The sequence below is a fragment of the Sinocyclocheilus anshuiensis genome, unplaced genomic scaffold (assembly GCF_001515605.1).
Source record: "Sinocyclocheilus anshuiensis isolate Anshui unplaced genomic scaffold, SAMN03320099.WGS_v1.1 scaffold1346, whole genome shotgun sequence".
NCBI lineage: Eukaryota > Metazoa > Chordata > Actinopteri > Cypriniformes > Cyprinidae > Sinocyclocheilus > Sinocyclocheilus anshuiensis.
In genome coordinates, this window is record NW_015555726.1 from 380424 (window position 1) to 397052 (window position 16629).

The 16629-nt window shown below is 38.6% G+C and overlaps 1 protein-coding gene across 1 annotated transcript; it reads right to left on the bottom strand.

Moving 5' to 3' along the window:
* Positions 1-6: 6 nt before the first annotated feature.
* LOC107672645 (serine/threonine-protein kinase tousled-like 1-B) lies at positions 7-16381 on the bottom strand. The gene is made up of 21 exons (XM_016465932.1): positions 16059-16381; positions 11066-11184; positions 9012-9083; positions 8886-8924; positions 8137-8212; positions 7890-7933; positions 7547-7636; positions 7350-7436; positions 6564-6656; positions 6373-6483; positions 6147-6283; positions 4933-4999; positions 4624-4721; positions 4353-4434; positions 3723-3814; positions 3552-3641; positions 3301-3470; positions 2285-2420; positions 1049-1160; positions 853-960; positions 7-781 (listed from the first exon to the last, which is right to left on the bottom strand). The coding sequence occupies exons 1-21, from the start codon at positions 16192-16194 to the stop codon at positions 617-619; spliced, it is 2124 nt and encodes a 707-aa protein (XP_016321418.1). The 5' UTR covers positions 16195-16381; the 3' UTR covers positions 7-616.
* Between the last annotated feature and the right edge of the window lie 248 nt (positions 16382-16629).

Below are 16629 nucleotides of genomic sequence, written 5' to 3' on the forward strand. Positions count from 1 at the left end.
TAAACCGACACTTTTCATACATGTTACTTCGAAGTAAAATAGACACAGCATTTTTGTAACACACACATCTTGCAATCTGTGCCCAACACATGTATGTTATGAACAGCCAACATTTAACGCTGTGGCGTAAAACATCCATTCACAGGCACACACACACACACACACACACACACACACATACAAATTCTCTTACAGACACCGTTGTGTCACATTAAAACACTCGTTCTTCTATTTCCAATCACCCTACAATTAATTGTCTCTTAATTTCACACTTACACAAATCAAAACGCCCCGTTACAGAGGCGTAGCTCAGGGAGGATATCAACAAGAAGCTAAATGTTAGCGCGACCCTCCCAAATCTACTCCACAAAATGCCTTGGGTAAAAAACAAATATCCATTTTCAAATGGTTCAAGCTCTGACCGACATCTGGATCCACACAGGAAATGACATCAGCCATTCCTACCCCAATATCAATGGCAGTCACTATGGCCAGTGTGGGCGTGTCCTACAGCCTGTAAGCTGACATTTATAGATCCTCCCCCTTCCTGTCCACCCCGAGGTGACGAAGGGAGGGAACTCGCCATCAGAACCATCAATCATGATTGATCAGCCAATCAGTAGGAGATGATTCCCGAAGAGGCGGGGCTTGCGGGCGTGGCCTGCAAGTTCCCCGATGAATTGGATCGTCTCATGTGAGGAAGAAGGTACGAGTCGCTGCCTAGCTGGTGGACATCAAAGCGATCCTCCTTCCTGTAAGCCAGACAGCGGCGGATAAACGCCTGCGGAGGACAAGAAAGAAACTCAAGACTGTCGTTTCCACACAAACTCACCTCGCATGCCTCAAACTGACCTTGGCCTCGGTGCTAGCCACAGGTTTGGCAGGAAACTGCACCTCAGTGGCTTTCAGGATGGTGTTCTCTTGAAGGATGTCTTGCTGGGATTGATTATGGCCAAACGGCTACAGAACAACAAAAGATTCAATGCAGCGTCATCCTAAAAGTAGTTTAAAGTGACTCAGAGAACGGTTTGGAAACAATGCGCCTTACCTTTCGTCCATACAGGCACTGGAAGAAAATAACACCCACAGACCACACGTCTACTTTATTAGAGATCTTTGGAGGTTCTTTACCAACGACAAAACACTCTGGTGGCAAATACCTAAAACATCAGAACATTTGGTCTTCGTTAGAACATTTAACCCTGTAAAGCCCAACATATACGTTTTTGAAGCAGTCATATGGACTACATTTATACTGTTATTTTGTGCTTCCTGGAGCTTTAGAGCATTTAAATATTCTTAAATTTTGGGTTCCACAATAAAAATGTACTGAGAAAGACGTGAGATTGAGTTGAACCACTTCTTTTCTCCATTAGGATCTGTCATGGCTTTTCCTATCACTGCTATGCTGATGGCACTCAACTCAACCAGATGATCTCTGGCTGGATGAATGACCACCACCTTCAACTCAACCTTGCTAAGACTGCACTGTTTGTGGTCTCAGCCAACCCAGCACTTCATCACAACTTCTCTATACAGCTAGGTTCGTCAACCACAACTCCTTCCAGGACATCCAGGAACCTTGGAATTGTGATTGATGATCAGTTAAGCTTCACAGACCATATTGCTACAACGTCCCGGTCCTGCAGATTTGCCTTATACAACATTAGGAAGATTAGACCCTTCCTATCAGAGCAGGCCACACGACTCCTTGTCCAAGCTCTTGTTCTCTCCAGACTGGACTATTGTAATGCTCTCTTGGCAGGTCTTCCGGCATGTATTATCAAGCCTCTGCAGATGATCCAGAATGCAGCAGCAAGGGTGCTCTTCAACGAGCTGAAGAAAGCCCACGTCTCACCTCTCTTCATCATCAGTTTGCACTGGCTGCCAATAGCCGCTCGCATCAAATTCAAGGTACTGATGTTTGCCTACAAGACAACTACTGGCTCTGCACCAATATACCTAAACTCGCTAGTTCAGACTTACGCGCCCTCCAGAAGCCTCGTGGTGCCATCCCAAAGAGGCACAAAATCAATCTCACGGACCTTTTCCTGGACTGTTCCAAGCTGGTGGAACGACTTGCCTATATCAATTCGAGCAGCTAAGTCTTTAGCCATTTTCAAAAAAACGTCTAAAGACATCTTTTTCAGATGGCACCTGACCAATTATTTCTATTCTATTCATTTTTTCAAATTTATAAAAAAACGAATTCGCTTCGGATAAAAGCGTCTGCTAAATGATTAAATGTAAACGTAAGTAATGTTGTTTAGTGCATTGAACTGACCAGTAGGTTCCGGCTCCCTGTGATGTCAGGTCCATCCCGTCCACTCCGTAGCTGTCGTCATCCATGATTTTTGACAGGCCAAAGTCTGTGATCTTTATCTCCCCACATGCTGTTCCATCCACCAACAGGATATTTCCTGAGCAACCAAGAAACACACTTCCTATACAGTCTGCGTGACAAATAACCACCAACAATCCTTCGAGAGGAGTTCACGTGAATGAAAATTTTGTGATACAGCAGTTAAAAAGAAATAGTTCAGCCAAAAATGAGAATTTGCTGAAAATGTACTCAGGCCATACAAGATGTAGTTGAGTTTATTTCTTCATGGGAACAGATTTGGAAAAATGTAGCATTACATCACTTGCTCACCAACGGAGTGAATGGGTGCCGTCAGAATGAGAGTCCAAACAGCTGATAAAAACATCACAATAATCCACACAACTCCAGTCCATCAGTTAACATCTTGAGAAGTGAAAAGCTGTGTAAGAAACAAATCCATCATTAAGATGTTTTTAACTTCAAACCATTGCTTCTCGCTAAAAAATATACGTGTCCATAATCAATAATATTGCTTTCTCCAGTGAAAAAGTCCATCTCCTGTTGTCCTCTCACATCAAATCCACCCACATATTTGTTTAGAGCTGTTTTCAATTGTAAACTGAGCTTGATCTGTGCAGATTTCTTTCCGGATTAGACTTTTTTCACTGGAGGAAGTGTTATTATAGACGGTTTGAAGTTAAAAACATCTTAATGATGGATTCGTTTCTTACAAACATGAAGCTTTGTGTGGATTATTGTGTTGTTTTTTTCAGCTGTTTGGACTCTCATTCTGACGGCACCCATTCACTGCAGAGGATCCATTGGTGAGCAAGTGATGGAATGCTACATTTCTCCAAACCTGTTCCCATGAGGAAACAAACTCATCTACATCTTGGACAGCCTGAGAGTGAGTAAATTTTCAGCAATTTTTTTTATTTTTGGGTGACCTATTCCTTTATTGCGTGTGTTGCATTCACCTGGTTTCAGGTCGTAGTGGATGATGGGCGGTTTGATCTCATTGAGGTATCGGAGGGCGTTGACTATCTGCATGACGATGGAGCGAGCCTCTTTCTCAGACATCAGCTTGTGTTGCTTCAGATAGAAATCGAGATCATTCCCCTCACAGAACTCGAGAACAGTGCAGAATCTAGAACAAAAACACATCAAGTCATTATCTGTACAGTTGCAAAAACTAGAACTGGTTTAGCAGAACAAGTAACAGACTTACGTGTCAGTGTCCAGGGAAAAGTAGTCGTAGAGTTTGACTATTCTGGGATGGTCCAGTTGCTTGTGGATTCTATATTCTCTACAGGCATGTCTGGAGTGGACAAAACAACAAATGAGCATGTCCATGAAAGAAAGTGAGAGAGAGAAAGGGCAAAAAAGATGGCCAACATACTTGTGGTAGTTCTCCTTCTTCTCCTCTCTCCAGTTCTTGTTGAGCTGGTGGATCTTCACAGCAGCATATCGCTGCTCAAACAGGTCAAATGCCTTCACACAACAACATAAAACAGGTTAAACAAGCCACAATTGTGTCACAAAATAAGCTCTCTGAAACAAACGTAAAAGGTTAATAGTTGATCTCTATGGCTGTCTGTACACATTTTGTAAAATGTCAATCGTTATATCTGTTTTCTATTGTAATTTGGTTTAAAATTTAATTTATTCTTGTGATCAAAGCTGAATTTTCAGCATCATTACTCCAGTCTTCAGTGTCACATGATCCTTCAGAAATCATAATAATATGCTGATTTGCTGCTCAAGAAGCATTACTTATTATTATCAAAGTTGAAAACAGCTGTGCAGTTTTATATTTTTGTGGAAACAGCATTTATTTGAAATAGACATATTTTGTAACATAAATGTCTTCACTGTCCTTTTTGATCAATTTAATGCATCCTTGCTGAATAAAACTGCTAATGTCTTTAAACACCAAACCTTTGAACAGTAGTGTATACATGTTGAACAGGCAAGAACATGAACTGTATTGAAGAGTGTGAGTGCATCTCATGACAAAAAAACAAAATACCTTATAAACTTCACTGAAACCTCCTCTTCCCAGCAAGTGTAAGAGAAGATACCTTTCATTAAGGGTTGGATGGTCTTTAAACCTACAAACACACACAAATAGAGTGGGAATATAGCAATAAAATATAATATACCAAGAAATATCATTAAAATACTCAATGTTTTCCAATGACAGTTTATCGCTGAATGCCCTTTAAGAATTTCACAAGACTTCCACAAACCATATTTAAGATTTAAATATTTAGATATAAGAAGAAGTGGGCGGGACTTACTGAGAACTGTCCTCATTGTTGATTCTTTTAAGTTCTCGAATGTGCAGATTCCTCACGCGCTCCAACCGCTCCAGCTCTGCCTGGATCTCTGCCTCCTCCTGAACACACACACACACACGTGAGCACATACTAACAAACTCATGTATGAACAGCAGATTCCACTGAAAGGACAAAAAGACCATTTGAAACAGCATTTCTGCACGACTGCTTATTCATGAAGCACTAATGCTCCACCTCAATGCCTTTTACCCATCTAACCCTAGTGCACGTGAGAGTGTGTGCATTGTATGTTTTTATAGAGAGACTAACCTTTTTGAGATGACCCAGTCTCAGTTTGAAGATTTCTTCCTGCTCGTGATATTCTGCCACAGTCAGCCTACACATTCAATACAGAAGCATTTCAATAACGGAGAACGGAGTTTCTGGGCCATTTTGGAAGACAATATTGCAGAAAACACTTTAACCGTATTTAAATCACAGCCTTCTGGTGTTCTATAGATCACACATGCTTATATAATGATGTTAAAATTATGAATTGTGCGGCCCTGGTCTACATTAATCCTAATTGTCCCATTTTAATACCACTAGAAGTCAAAGGGAAGTCTCCAATTGGTGTGTGTGTGTGTGTGTGTGTGTGTGTGTGTGTGTGTGTGTGTGAGATTAATTCAACATATATACATAAAAAAACCAACAAAAAATGACAAAAGCACACTACTAAATTACTAAACATTTTGCCTAAAATTAAAATTAAAACATACAAATAAAAAATAATTCTCAATATTAATTAAAATATTAATAGCGCTTCAATGATATTAAAATAACACTGCATCTGATGGTGTTTATGTGAATGTTTGTACAAAAATTATATATTTAAATAATTCGATTCCACCAGCATCCCATCTGGATTTTATTAATAGACTAAATGTAATGTCAAATTCTGTAAATTAGGGTTAGGGATGAGGTCAGCGCATTAGCTTTTATGCTTCAAGTCACATTGCAACAGCAGCACCAGGGTTAAAGGGGTCATATGAGCCGATTTCAAGTTTTCCTTTCTCTTTGGAGTGTTACAAGCTGTTCGTGAATAGATAAGATCCCTAAAGTTGCAATACACAAAATAATGTTCTTTTTAGCAACATCATATGACCCCTTTAACTAAACTAAAACCATAAAAACCCATTTTAGTTACTTTAAAATAAATAAACTTTAACTGAAATATAATAAACCCTATTATTATTTTATTTGAGCTAGTTTCCAAGGCAATATTTCTCATTTAATTAATATACGAAAATAAAACAAATAAAAATTTAACAAAAAACCTAAATTTACTAAAACTTTTAACTAACGCTAAAATGAAAATGGAAAATTCAAAATAACAAAAACTATAATAGTATCTCAGTGATGCTAAAATGACCCTGAGCAGAACACTGGCATCCTGGTCAAGATGATTGTCGTCGTACAATATTTGCACTTTTTCCAGCACTGGACAGGAGCAGCTTTAGTGTGCGTCTGTGTGAGACTCTTACTTGACCAGGTTCTGGAAGGCATATCCGTCTGTCCACTGTTCCGTGTAGGACGCCCCATGCCGGACTGTGGTGAAATGCCCCAGACGCAGCCGGTCCTGCATGCTCTTTTCACGGCAGGACTGCTTCTCTTGAGTGCTCTAGTGAGACGATAAGACATTCGAGACTCACTCAGCCACCCCTGACACATGAGAAATAAGCAGCTGCCAGCATATCAAACACAGCTCACCTTCTCAATGAGCAGTTTTTTACTCATCGTAGTGCATTTGTTCAGACGCTCCTTGAAACGTTCCAGCAGCTTCTGCTGCTCATCTATCTGTCTGCGGAGGTCACAGTTCGCCTGGGGAGAAAACATTAAAACCACTCTGAACGAAAAATGACACTTTGTGACTTCAACAAAGAAAAAAAAACTCTTCTCACCCTGAGTAGATCATCTATTCTGCCCTCTTTCTTCTCAAGGTCAAGATTCTTATTGCTCTCAAGTGCAGCCAGTTTCAACAGTGTCAAATCCGTCTGAAAGCAGAGAAGAAAAGAGAGTTAAACGTGGAGAGAACACAAATAACAACAGCGATTGAAAGAGAATATAATATCCATGAAGGCATGTGCAATCAACAGATATACTGTAAACGGGGCAGTCATGGCCTAATGGTTAGTCAGACCTGTAACCCAAAGGTCCCGGGTTCGAGTCACAGTACTTACACTGCACACGTCTGTGGCGTTCTCCTCCGATTAAAAATAATGGCTAGTGCAGTGGCTGCGATATACGTAAACCTACTAACATCCAACGCCATGACTTATCGAGAGGAAAAAAATTACGTTTTGCGCAAATCTGTAATGGAAACGCAGCTAGTGTCAGAGCATGTAGTGCATAATAAAGGGTCAGTCTGTGCAGTGCAAAAGTGTGCATGCAGTGCATATTTAAAAGTTGTTCCAAAACCGTGTCAGAGTAGTGTGCACGTGTGTAAAGTGTGAGAGTGAGTATAGTGGCAGAGCATGCGGTGCACACATTTAAAAGCAGCAGCAGCGTATGCAATGCTTATTTAATAGCGTCAGTGCACGTTTTGCAGTGTCAGAGTATGTGCATTTTAACACTCTCAGAGCAAGTGTATGTGCATGTGTAACACCATTAGAGGGTGAGAGCATATTTAACAGTGGAGGCAGCGCACATACGACAGTGTTTGAGAGCGACAGTGATGCCAGTGTTACCTGGACACTTCTGCTGCTCAGCGGTTTCGGATTCATCGTGTGATCCATGAAACATAGGCTGGTGGGTGACGAGCTGTTCTGTCTGACCTGAAGAGTGAAAAACAGCAACATTTATATAAAAATTAAATTTAAAAAAATCAACATCACAGGCTCCTTACATGATGTTCACATCTCAAATATCAAACATCAGCACTTACGATAGAGCCGGGTGCAGAGTGAGAGTTCTGTGGTGAGCGCAGGACCGGAGGAAGCCCCCTGACTGGACTGGATCCGTTTCCTCCCTGGAACTTCAGGAAGGAGATATGCTGAGGTTTTTTTAACAGCACCATACAACATACTAACAGGATGTGACATCATCACAATGTTACTGACGACGCTCAAGCGATTTCCCAACTCTACAAGTCAAAACATCTACTGAAGCGAGCAGCCATTAAAAGATGAAAAAGCAGCATTACTCTGACTAAAAGCTCTCTGACACCTGACTGACATTTAATACAGAGCTGACTAAACGCAGAGTCATCCACACAAAGCTTTACTTACATCAGAATAATCGCTGATCTTGGGCCCTCGGCCGGAAGACTTTCCTGAAAGGTTTGGGAAAAAAAAACATAACTTTTCTGCCAGCGCACTGTGCTAAACATTAAGCGCTGTATTTCCCAAAAAACATGAAACACATCATTCTCAGCTTGAACGTTTCCAAAATGCCAGGTTTGTTCACAAATTTCTTCAAACAAGCCAAGTCTCATTAAGAAGTACTTCATTCATACACACAGGAAGTTAACGTTACCTTGGCTGCTCTCTGACTGGTTGTCAACCTTCCTCTTTCTTCCTCTGGATGACTCGGAGTGCTTCTTCTCTGGAGTCTTGGGAAAACAGGAAAAGGTGTTACTATTCTATTCAATCAATACTTCCGTTCACTAAATCAATACAATCAATTTGAATGCTTTAGGTAAGTTCTGAATTTAAACCTCAAAAGGAGCTGTAAACGGTTCACCAATAAGGCTTCAAGACAGCCTTTCTGCATTTGTACAAATTCCACACATCATTCATTTCCCATGTCATTCCAAACCCATTTGACATTTTATTAATATCCTGGATGCTCTTTTCAATGTAATGAAAGTGAATATGCACAGGTGCTGTCAAACTCCAAAATGACAAAAAAAAATAGCAAACTATCATAAAAGCAACTGATTGCAGTTTTACCCTTAAAAGACATGGAATATAGCACTGCAGAAGGAAGAGGCTGAAATATAAGTTGTTATTTACTAAAAATCGTTGCTTCACTGCAGCTTCCGAATTATGGCACGTCACATTTGACATCAACGACATTATCACATAACTGTATTTCTTCATAAATCATAAATGGACCAGTTCTTATTTGTCATTTCCATTCACCTTCATCATACAGCAAGCAAGATATTCGTCAAAAATGCACCTTTTGTGTCTCATGGAAGAAAAAAGTATTTGGAACATTATTATATTTTTGTTTTTAAGAATCATTCCTATTTAAATAAGATCAAATAATGTCAAACTCACTGAATATGCAGGCGATCCTCCTTTCTTTATGTCGGAGTTCTTTAAGGGAATAAAAAAATACACATGGACAAATTGTTGAAACAGATCTGTTCAATAAATAATAAAGCTGAAATGAGTATGCATCACCTCCGACTCCTTGTCACTAGATGACCCCAGGCTGCCAAAACTGTGACTGGAACATTCGTTATTGTTCAAACCCTAAAAGAGAAAGACCACAGCAGGTTTGGTGCAGGTCATGACCATGACAGACGCCCTGTTTACACCTGGTATTAGGATGCGATTTCGTCTATCCGATCACAATTGGACAACGCTAAATACAACGTTTTGAGCTCGTCCACTTTCGACCACTTCCAGAGGTAGTTAAAATAAAACGCATTGGACCGGATTGCGCTCGCAGTGTAGGCCGAATGCGTTCGAACAGCCACGAAAGTCCACCTACTCTCCGCTGACTGAGCTAATTCTAAAATATTACGATGTTAATTTCCTATCCATTAACCGACAAAATTAGAATGTTACATTAGATTTCAATTAAATTTGATGAGTGTATGTGACCCATTAAAAAATATATTTTTTTTTTCAGTGGTGCATAAACAACAAAAGAAAACTGAATAAAATAACATGATAGAAATAAAATAAATAGGCCTACACAAAATGTTTCAGTAGGGCTGCACGATTATGACAAAAATCATAATTGTCGATTATTCCCTTGAAATTGTAATTGCTATTATTAATTACGATTATCACAATTTAAACAAGCTGAAAACACTAACTGAAAAAGTTGTATTGCTTTTCTATAGTACTAAGCCTCAAATGTCATATATACATTGGTTTGGTTTCTTCTTTAAATAATAAAAAAAATTTAAAATATGCATGGTATTATAATGTTATATTAACACTAAAATTAAAACAATGGAAAAACTCTTACGATAACCTGTGGAAAGAAAAAAAACACATCTTAAGCACGCAGAATAACATAAGTGGACTTTAAACGATTAATTGCCGCTTTGAACGATTACGTAATTGTGGCATCCGTAATTGTAATCACGATCAAAATTCGATTAACTGTGCAGCCCTATGTTTCAGTTAAATAATTAACGAATTAACAAAAGAAAAGGGAAAAAAAGTATTTTTATTGCCGCCCCACAAGTTTAAGGAAACAGAGACGACTGAAAGCACATCCTGTTTGTTTTCTTTATTTTACAAAGACGTAGTTTTGTTTTTATTGTAAATATACAAAAATAAAAGTAAACCATTTACAGTTTCAAATGATGTCTTACTCCTATCTTTCAGACCAAAATTTTGACTGATATGTATAACAGAATTTTTTATCCATGCAGCAAACATATTTAAAATAGCTTTGCAGAAAATAAAAAAAAATTATGATAGTATCTCACAGCGTTCAGCTCATATGTAAATTGCACAAGCTTATTTCACAATATTTGATCTAAAGATCAGAAAAAGCCCACTTACACTGGCCCATAGACACTCCTCTCAAAAGAAATCAGGACAGAAGTGGTCGAAAGTGGACAGAAAAGACGGATTAAAACACCAGGAGTGTTCCAGTTATGAGCGTGCTGGGAAATATGGTTTTAATAGAGTCTCCAATTTCAACTTCAGCAACAAAAACTGCATTAGAGTTGGCAAGTTCAGTTCATTTCTGTGAATCATTTCAAATAAATGAATTAATAAATTAATTCAATACTCTGATTCAATTATTTGTCTTGTTCTAATCTTATTCAATCATTATTTACACTCCAAAAAAGGTTCACACATGGGAGTTTAAATTTCTTTACAAAAACATTTTAATATTTTTTATTTTTTTATTTTTATCATTTTAATGTAAGTACATTTTGGTTTTTATTACTATCTTTTGTTAAATTGATGCATATAAAATAAGCAACTTCTGTGAAAAAATTACATGTTTTCAATGTGGAGACATTTAAAATAATTGTATACTACAGTATATTTTGCTACATGTTTAATTACCTAAATGATGCTTTTTCAGTTTTAAGAAAAAAGTCCCATTTTCCAATTTCAGAGTAAATGCATATTTAAATAAAATGAAATAATCAATAATAAAAAATAATTAAATGTAAATAACAATTAATTAAATATCATCCAAAGCATCGCCCTGAGCATATGAGGATGCACATTTGTGTGTTTGCATGCGTGTGCATTACTTTAGGTCCTCCACTCGCGCTCCCCGTGCTTCCTCCTGTATTTCCACTAACTGCTCCGATGAAACGTGCCTCCAAAAGCTCCTGCCGGCGTGGATCCAGAGAATGCAGTTCATCCATCCCTACAAACACACACGATCACACGTCAATCTCAACACGTTCACACACAGGGTTGAGGTTTGGGAGGGGTGTGATCACGGTGACGCATCCTCCTGGAATCTTACGAGACCATCCAGTCATTGTTTTCTGATCCCATGCCACCCTAAAGGAGCCAGAAGATCATAACCTACTTATATTACTGGTTTAAAGGCAAAGTACTTAGAAAAGGTTTACAGCTACAGAACTACACTCACATCAGACTCACATGTTTATTTATATTAATCTGCTTCAAAATGGCCAGACTGTGACAACGATATGTCTACAATAAGATGTCCACCATGCTTCACATCTGACCATCCAAGCTCATCCACAATATTTTTCGTCTGCTCTTTTAGCCATTTTCATTTTTCACGGCAAACTTCAACAGAGCTTCTTGCTGCTGGAGTCAGGACTACTAACAGGAAGTACTTCGAGACACTTCCTGCTCATTATCAGCTGATGCCACTGTCAGCATAGCTCCATCACCTTATTTTCGTCTCAGTAAATAATGACGACACAATCTCCCATTTTAAAAATGAATGATTTAAGTAGCCTAAATACAATGTTTATTTCCACATTTCACTGTGACTGCAATTTTACTGATTATATTTGGTCACATAGAATACCATACATACTGTTCAAATATTTAGGGTCAGTGAGACCTTTTTTTTTTTTTCTTTTTTAAAGAAATTAATACTTTCATTCATCAAGAACACATTAAAATGATCAAAAGTGACAACAAAAGCCATTTATAATGCTACAAAAGATTTCAATTTCAAACAAACGCTGTTCTTTTGAACTTTCTATTCATCAAAGAATCATGAAAACAAATGTATCTTGGTTTCCACAAAAGTATGAAGTAGGGCTGCACGATAAATCGCATGCGATATTTAATGCGCATCTTGTCAGTAAAGACGGTTCTGTAATCAGCGGTAAATCTCTAAAAATCGTACAAACCCCAAACTTTTGAAGGGTACTGTAAATCTGGCACAAACAAAACAACAGTCTGCTAAGAATGCTGAGTAAATAATGTAAGAACTACATTTTTGGTTGAACTATTCCTTCCATGTTTGACATGATCTGGCAGCAGATGCCTGAAGACAGAATTCATCATCATCATTGAAGCAGCTGCCAAATGGCCCCCGTTTCTTCAGCACATGAGACTAATACAATATCAGCAGCCGATAAGAACAACCAGCTAATAACGGCATGAATCATCATTACAAAACCTGTCTAAAGGACTCATCTGGTCTTCAAACCCTATTACAGTGACTAGACAAAACAGCTCAGCTTCACTTGTGTTCTCCAGCCATAAACACCGGCGCAGTGGATGCGTCCGACACCACTGCCATGATAACACTCGTGCCAGAAAGAGCTCCAAGCCAAACCAATCCCAAGATGGTGGATGGGTGGAAAATTATGAAGGTCAACAGGGCAGGAAGAGCACAGCTGCCCAGATAAGGGACACAGATGATAAATCAAACCACTGGGAATGACTAAACACAAACCTAAGGCCACATCTGGTTTGGCAAATAACCCGAACAGCAAAAAAAGCAGTGCTTGGCTAAATGAGACACCTCCCAAACATGCAGAAGGTGAAGTGGAAATGAGTGAAAGCCAATGACCAGGTAACACACAAGCCACATCCTAGCCATCAAGAGATCCCAAAATATAAAAAATCAATAATAATCCAACTTCTTATACAGTAGATGAAAAATACATACACTTTTATATTGTTATACTTCCTTCAAGAACCATGGCTGTACCATGGTAGGATCTTGTGCATTTGTTACAACTACTTTTATATCTGATGCTGATTTATTTTAATAAATAAAAGCCATAATTGTTTAACTTGAGAATTTCAGCTATTCAATCAATTGAAGTATTTAAAAAAAAAATGGATGACACACCAACTATGTTTGTTTTACATGTTAAAAATGCCTGAAAATCAATTCCTGGGGTAAATATTAATGCCACTTAAATTCCAAAACCTCTTGAAATTGTAACATTTTTTTTTTTTAAACTATTAGTAATTATTGTGAAATATTATAAGAACTTAAAATGCCCGTTTTCAATTTGAATTTATTTTAAAATGTAATTTATTCCTGTGATCAAAGATGAATTTTCAGCATCATTACTCCAGTCTTCAGTGTCACATGATCCTTCAGAAATCATTCTGATATGCTGATTTGCTGCTTAAGAAACATTTATTATTTTAATTATTATCATCATCAATGTTGAATAGGGTCGTGCCGATAGACGATAGTATCGTGTATTGACGATAGTCAGAGATATCGCCTGTGGCTGATGCCTTTAACGATAGCAAAACGATTATTATTATTATTATTATTATTATTATTATTATTATCAGGCTAGTAATACTATCTAATTAATATTAGGGCTTATTGGTTGCATTACATTTCTTTTTCCGTGTTTTTACAGTATTGCGAGTTTTAACCAATCACACACAATTATGCTGAGCTTATGAATGCAATGGCCAATCAGAGGCGTTCAGATGAGTTCTAAGGTAAGACGCCAGACCAGTCTGTGCTGAAACGCTACTGTCAATCAAACTATCGTGGGAGGGGGCATCTGAGATCGGCTCGATTTGAGAAAGGGGTAAAGATTTTAGTAGATTAACAAACCACTGGGTGGATTTTTATCATTTTAGGGTGGTTGTGTACACACACTGCTAACACACATTTCAGTTCAAACAACTTGTAAAAGTGCATGTAGCATTATATGACCCCTTTAAAAACATTAGGGCTGCTTTTAGCCTTACGCTGGAGTTGGTTCACTTTCCCGCAATGAAATTTAAATAATGTAAATAATTACATAAATTAGCACGATAATATCGTGTATCGGCGATCTCACAGGCTGACGATAGGACGATATGAAAATTGAGCATATCACCCAACACTAATGTTGAAAACAGTTGTGCTGCTTCAAGGGATTTCACCCAAAAATTAAAATACAATGACGCATGCATGTGCATTCCTCTGCTTGTAAACAAGGCTCAATTAATTTTTTGGTCATTTTTGTGAATGCAAAAAAAGGACAAGCAGGTAAAAGGTTCCACTCTTTCAAAACATTGATAAAAAATTAAAAGGCAGGGCATGCCATTACATGGCTGAGAACTTATTCTTGGACATGAGAATCTGAGTAATGCATTAACACATATGATATTACACTCATCAGTTCACATTCACATGTTAACAGCACATATTAACACAGACCAGCCTGAGTCTCTGGTGGACGTGATAAAAAAATCACAGAAAACAACCGGTATGAGTGACAAATACATGTCAACCTTAAAATCATCATTAAAATCCAGCTAGTTTCTACCAACCTAGCATTTTGGGCAGTTGCATTGCATGCATGGGTGATAAACATTCTCAAGCATACAGACAACAACTACAGACTGTCTCATTTTTGATCTATTGCATTGTACAGTGATAAATACTTACTTTCTCTAAACCTCAAAAACATCAACTCGTGTTTATCAGACTGGCTGTTTGTCAAAACATAGCCTAAAGTTAGCTAGCTGCCTACCTAGACACAAAGCCAGCATGTCTGAGTAATGCATTAACACATATGATATTACACTCATCAGTTCACATTCACATGTTAACAGCACATATTAACACAGACCAGCCTGAGTCTCTGGTGGACGTGATAAAAAAATCACAGAAAACAACCGGTACAACACTTACAGGTTCATCAAAAACAAAGGAAACTGTATAAGCTGAAACATGCATCTAAATCAGATGTGTATCAGATGGTCTTTTGCTTTAAGGTTCAAAGCCATTCAGCTGATTCCAGGGACAAAACTACATATCAAGCTGCAAAAAAAAAACAAACAAAAAAAAACTGCAACACCTCTCCAGCACATGCATATTATATTTGAGAAAAAAATAACACACAACCACACCAATTCATGTTTATCTGATGTGTCCAAATTCAACATGGCTACCTAGAAAACATTTCATGCAGATAAATAAACACTCTCACACATACAGAACACCAACTAATGTGTATCAGGCACAAGTTGTGTCTCAAAAAACCTTTTGCCTACCAAGACAGCATTCTTGAGATATCGCATAACATGCATTGAATACTAGATAAATAATTCAATACTTTCAACTATAAAAACATAAAATCATGTTTATCAGGTACTGGCACTGTATTAAAATCCAGTGAGATGCCTACCTACACAGCATCCTACATGCATTACTGACTCAAACATTAACATCAACTTGCATAAGCATGCATGGGTGATAAACATTCTCAAGCATACAGACAACAACTACAGACTGTCTCATTTTTGATCTATTGCATTGTACAGTGATAAATACTTACTTTCTCTAAACCTCAAAAACATCAACTCGTGTTTATCAGACTGGCTGTTTGTCAAAACATAGCCTAAAGTTAGCTAGCTGCCTACCTAGACACAAAGACAGCATGTTGGGGCAACATTAAAAAGCACAACAAATACGCACCTATGATGCCCAAAAAAATGCAGTCTAGGTAATCATCTCGCTAGGATTTGAGACACGGCCAGTGACTGAGTTCCCTAATAGGTGACCATGGGCATCCTCGCGTCAAATTAACCGTGCAATCAACACAAAAAGCGACAGAATTCCACCGCAAACAGTTTAAAACACAGCAGCTCGTGTCTAGGACTCGATGCTTGTTATAAAAACACAGAGAGTCACAGTCAGCAGACGAGAGATCAGCGGCCTCCGACACGACCGCTTCGATTCGAGACCCGATTTACTCAAAATCACACGTCAATCTTATACAATCCCGACCGATTTCACATGAACAAACTTCAAATTCACATTCACGCCGGGTTTACCTTCCTTAGGCCTCCGCGGAGCGCAGATATCGAGCGGAGAAACCGAGCCCGGGGTCGGAGAGCCAGTCGAGAACTGAGAGCAAGATGGCGCTCCGTCCAAACTTCCAGTGCTGTTGCTGTTACTTTGGACACTCATGAAGACACTTTCCCCGCGAAGAGACTCTCGAGCGCATCGCACACATGATCTCTGTCGAATCACACCTGTGTGTGTCTAATGCATCATGCACAAACCCGGATGATCAATGCAAAGCCGCTCATGTTTTCAGCTCCGCACTGCGCACCGAGATCCTCACTCACTCTCAGTGTGTGTGTGTGTGTGTGTGTGTGTGTGTGTGTGTGTAGCCGATGCGTGACGCCAGTTGCAAAGGTAACACACATGTACATACTCACACACATCAGTGCAAACTTCAGATCACACGTCTGATGCTTCAACCCTTCTAGCAAATTCTATTATGGATAAAATTACTCTTTGCCTTAATAGCTGATCGATCAGATATTATCAGTTATATCAGCTAATAGCTGACGATCCGTCAGCTGATCATTATTGCAAAATAAACAGGTTTGATATGAA

What these genes read in the sequence shown, in the direction of transcription:
- LOC107672645 (XM_016465932.1), bottom strand. Translation starts at nt 16,194, where the DNA reads ATGAGTGTCCAAAGTAACAGCAACAGCACTGGAAGTTTGGACGGAGCG. An exon ending in TCCGCGGAGGCCTAAGGAAG is followed by an intron (nt 11,185 to 16,058) that starts GTAAACCCGGCG and finishes GTGTGTTTGTAG; the next exon opens with GGATGGATGAACTGCATTCT. An exon ending in GAATAGATGATCTACTCAGG is followed by an intron (nt 6,484 to 6,563) that starts GTGAGAAGAGTT and finishes TTTTCTCCCCAG; the next exon opens with GCGAACTGTGACCTCCGCAG.